This window comes from Myotis lucifugus, unplaced genomic scaffold, assembly GCF_000147115.1.
Source record: "Myotis lucifugus unplaced genomic scaffold, Myoluc2.0 scaffold_534, whole genome shotgun sequence".
Lineage (NCBI taxonomy): Eukaryota > Metazoa > Chordata > Mammalia > Chiroptera > Vespertilionidae > Myotis > Myotis lucifugus.
This window is the reverse complement of record NW_005871582.1, coordinates 99,983-108,727: the sequence shown is the minus strand read 5'-3', so window position 1 is coordinate 108,727 and position 8,745 is coordinate 99,983. Positions and strand designations below refer to the sequence as shown.

The 8,745-nt window shown below is 40.9% G+C and overlaps 1 protein-coding gene across 1 annotated transcript in view; it reads left to right on the top strand.

Moving 5' to 3' along the window:
• Positions 1-486: 486 nt before the first annotated feature.
• Positions 487-8,745, top strand: part of ZFAND3 (zinc finger AN1-type containing 3) — a gene marked incomplete at its 5' end in the record, with an annotated part of 54,874 nt that continues 46,615 nt past the window's right edge. Inside the window, one exon of the mRNA XM_006104023.3 lies at positions 487-676. Coding sequence (XP_006104085.2) covers positions 487-676 — 190 coding nt within the window. The remainder of the gene's footprint in view (positions 677-8,745) is intronic.

Below are 8,745 nucleotides of genomic sequence, written 5' to 3'. Positions count from 1 at the left end.
CATTTTGCTTTGCAAAGTCTTACATTAAAATCAGCATTCTACCATTCTTCTAAACAATGTGAGGACCTTGGAAAGCTTTCATTGTAGTTATCCTCTATCAATTTTATGTTTTTGACCAGTATTTTACTTCCATTTTTTAGTTTGACTTTAGAGAGAGGAAAGGGTGGGGTGGAGAGAGAAAGAGGGGAGAGAGACACACACACACACACACATTGATTGCCTTTCGCATGCACCCCATTGGGGATCAAACCTGCAACCCCAGTAAGTGCCCTGACCAGGAATCAAACCCACCATCACTTGGTGTACAAGATGACACTCCAACCAGTTTACATGAGCCACACCGGTCAGGGCACCTCCATTTTTTAAGCACCCAAATTAGTCTTTATTATTGCTGCTATTACATTTATCTTTCTGCTAACTTTCATTTTGTTCTGATACCCAAGGAGATTATGAATGCCTTAATTAAATTGGTTTTCTTACTTTTTCTTTTCAGATTTTCAAAAGAAACAACCAGACGATGATTCCGCTCCAAGTACAAGTAACAGCCAATCAGATTTGTTTTCCGAAGAGACCACCAGTGACAACAACAATACCTCTATAACCACGCCAACTCTTAGTCCCAGCCAGCAGCCGCTTCCGACAGAACTGAATGTAACTTCACCAAGTAAAGAGGAGTGTAAGTGAATTACTGTCATGAGTTTCTTCATAATGCCTCATCCCAGAAAAGAAGATAGCAGCTTTGTAAATTCAAGACTAATTGTTGGCATATAGGCCCAAGTCAGTAAATTAGAGGATAAGTTTCATCCATTCTGTATAGCTTAAGTTGATCTTAAAAGATTGACTTTTATGATAATTGTCAAGATATATAAGATTTTCAACCAGTCTAGGCCAGTGGTTCTCAGCCCTGGCTGAAAATTAGTATCCACTGGGAATTTTTAAAACAAATTGTAATCTCCAGCAGCATTTCTTAAGTCTGATTTAATCGGTGTGGATGGAGGGCCAGGAATCTGTTCTTTTTAACTCTGCAGAGGATTCTAAACTGCAGCAAGTGTTGGGAACCACCAGTCTAGGGAACTTGCCCCTGATTTAGGAACCTTGGATTGAAACCTTACTTCTGTCACTAACTGGGCTTTGAATGTTTCTAGGCAATTGACTGAGATAATAACATTGTGGGGTTCATAGAACTTAGGTATTTGAAGGGAGGAGGTGGTTTCTATTACTCTTCTGTAAGTCCTTAGTGATAGAATACCATTATCATATATATGATTTGGAAATTTATTGTCCACTTAATCTTTATTGATTTTATTTTTTAAAAATATATTTATTATTGATTTTAGAGAGGAAGAGAGAGGAAAAGAGAGATAGAAACATCAGTGATGAGAGAGAATCATTGATTGGCTGCCTCCTGCACACCCCCTTCTGGGGATCAAGTCCACAAAACAGGCATGTGCCCTTGACCAGAATCAAACCGGAACCCTTCAGTTCGCAGGCCGACACTCTATCCCAGTGATGGCGAACCTTTTTGAGCTCGGCGTGTCAGCATTTTGAAAAACCCTAACTTAACTCTGGTGCCGTGTCACACATATAGAAATTTTTTGATATTTGCAACCATAGTAAAACAAAGACTTATATTTTTGATATTTATTTTATATATTTAAATGCCATTTAACAAAGAAAAATCAACCAAAAAAATGAGTTTGCGTGTCACCTCTGACACGCGTGTCATAGGTTCGCCATCACTGCTCTATCCACTGAGCTAAACCACTAGGGCTGTCCACTTAATCTTTATAATGCTGTAACCATAGTTGTGTCCTTCAGGGCACAACTATAACTTACAGTGTGTTGAAAATTATGTTATGACATAGCAGTTTTTGCCTTTTAATAGCTTTAGTTAACAGATTGAAATTTGGTATTTCAAATTTCATGAATATCTAGAAATTCTTGAAATGTTCTGTCTACTAACTTTGAAAAGATTACCAGAGAACTAATATTTATCTAAATTTATAAACCATGATACTAGGTAAAATTGAGAATATAAAAGTAAAGAAGGCCATAGTCCCTGTCCTCAAAGAATTTACTATTTAGCAGGGGGAATGAAATATATTTGTTATTAAAGACAGTAACTATTAAAGAAGGGTATTGGTTTACTGGAGAAAGTGGTGTTGAAGACATTCTAGACAGAGTAGAGTGAGATATGGAGGAAAGCCATGTGGATTTCTACAATGGCAAGTGACTCCTTTAGGGCCATGTATGGAGGACAAGGCTGGAAAGGTAGACTATGGCCAAGTTATAAAGGCTTGAATGTTCAGCTAAGATATTGGATATTGGACATTATTTAGGTTTTTGAGCAGAGAAAGTACTATTATAGTTCTTTTGAAGAAATAATCTGGCAATATTATAAATGAGAAGGATTATACTAGAATCACATTGCAGAGAGACTTTTTAAAATACTGTAACTTTGATTTAGAGACTCAGGGGAAGGTGTAGAAATTGTTTTAAGAGAAGAAAAAGATGAAAATTGTACTGGTAATGGTATTGGCAATAGGTTTTGTTTTGTTTTTAAAAATCTATTTAGGGTCATTTACTTATTGAGGAGCTAATGAAAGCTATGGCCCTTTGTCTCAGAAAAATATACACCATTCTTTTATACCCAATTTTGAATAAAAAGTTTTTAAAGCTCACTATGGACATTAGATTAAGAACTTGTCTGTGGAAAGGGGTTGGAGCTGGTCAGGATCTCATCTGATGGAACTTACCTGATTGGACCCACACATACACCAGAGTCAGGCCACAACAAACCAACTTCAGCAGCCAAAATGCACGTGAGACTGAGGTGATAATAGCTACCATTTACTGAGTGCTTTATGTACAAGACATTGTGCTATATGTGTTGCATATTTCCTCTTTTATTTCTCATGACAACCAGTGAAATAGATACTATCATTATCCCCATTCTATAGATAGGGAAACAGGCACAGTGAGATCAAGTAATTTGCCTGTGATCATTAACACTTAAGTACATATCAGAAACAGGACTCAAATTCAGGCATGCGGCTTCAGAGAAAAATGTTAGCTCCCATTTATATAGTGTTTGCTCCATTCTAAGCACTCTTCTAAGCTCTTTACATGTACTAATATTTTATTTTCACAATACCCTGTGTGGTAGGTACTCTTATTCTCTCCTATTTTATAGATGCGAAAGTTGGAGCACAGAGAGGTTCAGTAACTTCTGTCCAAAGTTACAGAGCTCCTGCTTTGCAGTGTAGTTCACATTCCAACCCACTAATTTGTCTTCAGAGTCTGTGCTTTCAACCACTATAACATATTACCTCACTATCGTGAAAATGCTACAGACTGTAAACTGACAAGAGACATTTGGAGACATCACAAGATTGGTTACTTTAATAAATGATTTCATTGGTTTGGGTATTCATTTGCTGAGAGCCCACTTGGTTAAGTGCTAGGAATAGAAATGAGTAAGATTAGGTCTCTACCCACAAGGAAGTCACCTTTTCAGATACATATGTCTCTCCCTGAGTTTCTGGCTTGTTCTTCCAAACAGGTGCATAAGAATTTTGGGGTAAGAGGGAGGCAGCAACAGGAGCAGTGGTTTGTCATTTACAGAAGCTTTCTCAGGTGGCTTTTGCTACCTCACCGAGGTTGAAAACTGCTAGAATGAAGAGATATGTGTCTGGATTGTAGGTGGGGGATATAGGGATGGGGAAAGTAAGGGGGGTTTGTTAAAGCTGTCAGTACTGTCAGGGTGGATACATTATAAGTGAAAGTGATTGCCAAGTAGTAGTGAAGACTCAGGAGAGATTAGACAGCCTGATCCATTGGCACCTTGCAACTTTCTTTAGCTATGACCTACCTAGGAGAAGAAAGATGCAGAAAGAAGCAGTATGGGATTACTTATGTTGATCTTTTTGTATCCTTAGGAACCAGAATTTCTTAGCTTCCTCCCCTAAAGAGTTATGGAGAAGTAGAGGGTGTGGGAGTTGTAGAGAAATGGGTTTGGGATTTCCAATCGAAGTACTACATAATTTGTAAACTGTACAGCAGTTATAGATCAGTCGTTACTGTGTGTTAAATGGGAAGTACTTTGTCTTTGGGGCTTGTTGAAAGGTTTTATTCCTAATAATCAAGAGAATGAGTATTGCTTACATCTGCTTTCTACTTCTCACTGTTAAATGAATATGTGAACAAAAAGGTTGTAGAGAGTCGGTACATTAATGCTGTTTGAAAAGTCTGCAGCTAGAATAAGAACTATTGACAAGAGGTGTAAAATACAGACTTTTATCCAAAAGAATTAAAACACCTGACTGAAAGTCAAATAAAACAGATGTTCAAATTATATGTTTTTGTCTGAACAACACACACATTTCTTCCTCTCCCATTTTGTGTGTCTGAAGAAGAGTTCATTGGATGTTAGCCATTAGAAACATTTTCAAAAAACAAAGTAAAAAAATGCAAATAGTGACTAAAAATTGTCACAGCATTTAATTGCTGTAATAATGGTAATAGCTAGCACTAGAGTACTCATCAAGGACTGTTTCAAATACTTTATCTGTATTAGCCTACTTTATAATTACCCTTTAAGGTAAGTACTATCACCATATCTGTTTCACAGACATGGAAATGGAGGCACAGGATGATTCAGTATCTTGCCCAAGATTACAGAGCAGCCCTGCTCTCTGGCACCACATCATGTCTGTCTGTCTGTCTGTCTGTCTCTATAGTGATTTATACTATAAAGGATGTTGCATGCAAATGAAAACAGCAGAGGGAAGGGATGTTGTACAGATACTTACAAAGAACAAAATTACATTTCTACTTTTGCTACTACTTATTTACTATAGACCCAATTTCTAGGTTTTTCATAGAGGAGATAAAGTGTGATTTTTTTTAACCTGTGTTTATTGAATCAACTATTGGGGATAATGTCAGGTTGTAGATAGAACACTGGAACAAATTGTTGTTTTGTTGTTATTTTTGAATGATGGGCAGAGTACTGGTTACATGAAGTCAGAATCTTACCAGATTGGACTTAAAAAATGAAAAAATGCCCCTTTCTTTATAAAAGAAAGCTCCTATAAATGAGTTTTCCTGTTGTCATGCTCTTGAGGGCCTAGCATTTCTACTTATGACCTGTTTGGGAGCCTTACGATATGAATGCTTATCTAGGTTTCTCCCCCCTCCCCACTCCTAGGCCCACTACATATTGGATGGAAATTGAGGTGTTGGAGGAGAGTCAAATGGTCTGTTTCTTTCTAAGCAGGAGAGGAAGAGAACTGCTTACTAGGGAAGAGAAATGGGAAGAAACAGTTTTCAAATATTCTGATCTAGCAGTTAGAGAAGGCCCACCTCATACAGAACACTCTCCTAAGTTCTATAGAGGCAAATCTATCTTATCTAATAAAAGAGAAACATGCAAATTGACCATACCTCCGCTACACCCACCAGCCACACCCACCAGTCAATCAGGAGCGAGTATGCAAATAAACCCAACCAAGATGGCAGCGGCCACGGAGCTGGAGCCAACAGGAGGCTTGGGTTTGCCCCTGGCAATGGAGGAAACCAAGCTTCTCACCTGCCCTGGCTGGCTGTGGGCTCCGCTCAAGGCTACAAAGTTTCAATTATAGAAGATAAATAAATTCCAGATACCTGCTTTCAGCTGCCGTGGCCTCTGCTCAAGGAGGGTCTGGGAGCCTGGGTTGCCCTGGGCCGTGGCCAGCCTGCAAACAGCCATCAGCCCCTCACCCAGGCTGGCCAGGCATTCCAGTGGGGACCCCCACCCTGAAGGGGGTGTGGCCAGCCTGAAAACGGCCCTCAGCCCCTCACCCAGGCTGGCCAGGCACCCCAGCGGGACCCCCCCCATCCTGAAGGGGGTGTGGCCAGCCTGAACACAGACCTCAGCCCCTCACCTAGGCTGGCCACACCACCCCCCAGCGGGGACCCCTCACCCCATGGGGACGTGGCCAGCCTGCAAACCACCACAGGCCCCTCGCCCAGGCCACTCCACACCCAAGGGAACTCCCACCCTGATCCGGGACACCCTTCAGGCAAACCAGCCGGCCCCCCACCCGTGCACCAGGCCTCTATACTATAAAAGGGTAATATGCTAATTAGACTGGGAGACCTTCCGGACGTTCTTCTGGACAAAGCCATGGTGGCGGGGCCCGAGGTAGAGGCGTTTAGAGGCCCAAGAGGGGGAGGGCAGTTGTGGGTGATCAGGCTGGTGGGGGGGCGGGGCCATTGGGGGTAAGCGGCCATCAGTGGGGGTCAGTTGGGGGCGAGCAGGCCAGTGGGGAGGGAAGGTGGGGGTGAGCAGCCCAGCAGGGGGGGCAGTTGGGGGCAAGCAGGCCGATGGCGGGGGGAAGTTGGGGGCGAGCAGGCCGGCAGGCAGAGTGGTTAGGGGCAATCAGGCAGGCAGGCAGGCAGGTGAGCGGTTAGGAGCCAGCAGTCCCGGATTGCGAGAGAGATGTCTGACTGCCAGTTTAGGCCCGATCCCTGTAAACCTGCAGTAGGACATCCTTCGAGAGGTCCCAGATTGGAGAGGGTGCAGGCTGGGCTGAGGAACACCTCCTCCCCCATGCACGAATTTCGTGCACTGGGCCATAGTGTGTGTGTGTGTGTGTGTGTGTGTGTGTGTATGTATATGTATGTATATATATATATTTATATATATATAAATATATAAAAGCCTAATATGCAAAGTGTCCCCTCGGGAGTTCAACCGGGAGACCAGGAATTCAGTCGCTTGCTATGACATGCGCTGACCACCAGGGTAGCGGCACGGAACATGGCAGGTGACCAGCGGCGACGGTGGGACACTGAGGAAGCGAGGAAAGAGGGAGGTGGGGGGAATCGCGCGGTGGCGGCGCACAGGTGGTGAGGGAAGGAGAAGGCAGGAAACCTGATCTGCCATGATCGCAGGCCAGGCCTAGGGACCCTACCCATGCATGAATTTCATGCACCAGGCCTCTAGTAAGAACTTAACAGCAATCAACACATATATAAAACTATCCTTTACAAGAGGAGTTGGCAGACTACAGCCCAAGGGCCAAATCCAGTCCAGCAATTATTTTTGTATGCCCTATGAGCTAAGAATGATTTTTAAAGCATTGAAAAATACCAAAAGTATTTTGTGGCATGAAAATAACATGAAATTGAAATTTCAATGTTCATAAATTTTATTGGAACACTGCCATGTTCATTCATTTATGTATTTTCTATGGCTGTGTCTGCAATACAACAGCAGAATTGGGTAGTTGCTACAGAGACCCAGTGGTCGTTTACAGAAGAAGTTTGCCAACCTCTGTTTTACAAAACACATTGACAAACATTTTCCTGAGATAATCCTGACAGTGTGCAACATTGGCAAGGCAGATAATCTCCTTTCTATGCTACAGAGAAAAAGGTTTGTATTGTGACCTGTCTTGAGTCACATCACAGGGCTAGAACTCAGCTCTGGTCCTTTTTCCTCCATAATGCTCGAGTTTTTTCCTACCCTTTTATACTGCATCTACCTAGGAGATGCTTTTGTTGTAGGAAAAGAAAATATACAGAAAAAGTGAGAACCATACTATGCAAATGTTAGTAAATATTTTTAATGACTGAAGTTTAATTTCCAAGTGTGGATGGATTTTTCTTTAATATGACAGTGATTCCCCAAATAGAGATTTCAGAGCATTCTTTATCTGTGGTTAAATTAATTTGGTTGAACAAAGAGATTTCTTTTATTTCCTTGGAAACTGGTTCCCGGAGATACTCTCTAGCTCCCCTAGGCATTTAAAAAGTAAAATAAAACGGGGTGCATTTTAACATTGCTTTGCTAGACTGCCCTTGGGCCTTTGAACATGCATTAGGCTTCATTGGCTACTAGTCTTCATTCCTGTCTGACAAGCCCTTATCTGTCCCTTAGAAAATTAATATCACTGCCACCAAGTGGCTAAACTTTTTGTTTTTACCAGTTTAATTTCTAATAATTCCTAAATGAAACTAATTTTCCCTTTTTTGAAGTATTCCTACTTTAGAAGACCAAATATTAGCCAAGATTGGCTGGTTTATTCTAGTAGAACATTTAGAAAATATTACTTATTAAAATATTTTATGACTTCCTGCTGAGCTGGTTTTATGTAAAATGTTGTGGGGGGATTTATTTACAGATCTCTCTGTATGTGTCTTTCTCTTCCCTTTTCTCTAATGAAGCTCAAAGCATCAGGCTGTTTATCAGAGATAATTATACAGCAGATGGAGCTTTTCTGTTTTATAATAGTCTCAAAGTGGAAGATTCTTTCCCATAATGAAAAATGTCTCTTTTGATTTTAATTTAAAGGTTTTTTCCCCCCCAGTGCATTTATTTATCCTGAAGCTGATTCTGTAAAGCATGCTGCTTTATTAGGGCTATGTTCTAAGAAGATTGATACTTGGTGGTACAGTATGATAATGTACAGTTATATGCTATATTGAATTGAATGACTGTAATTCACCAGGAATCAATGTATGGGATCATTAAATTAATCCCTATCAAAATGCAGGAGGACTTGAGCAGTTTAGCAGTGTTTTCTTATGGAAATTATTTTTATTCCATAATGTTAGCTGGGCTTGAACTATTCAAGCTTTAGTGTCATCTGACCTTCAAGTTAGTGTTGAAATAAAGGCCTAATAAAAGCACACCATAATTTTTAAATATCATTTGCTGTCTCCCCCCCCCCCCCCTTAAGTTAACCTTATTTTTAAGAA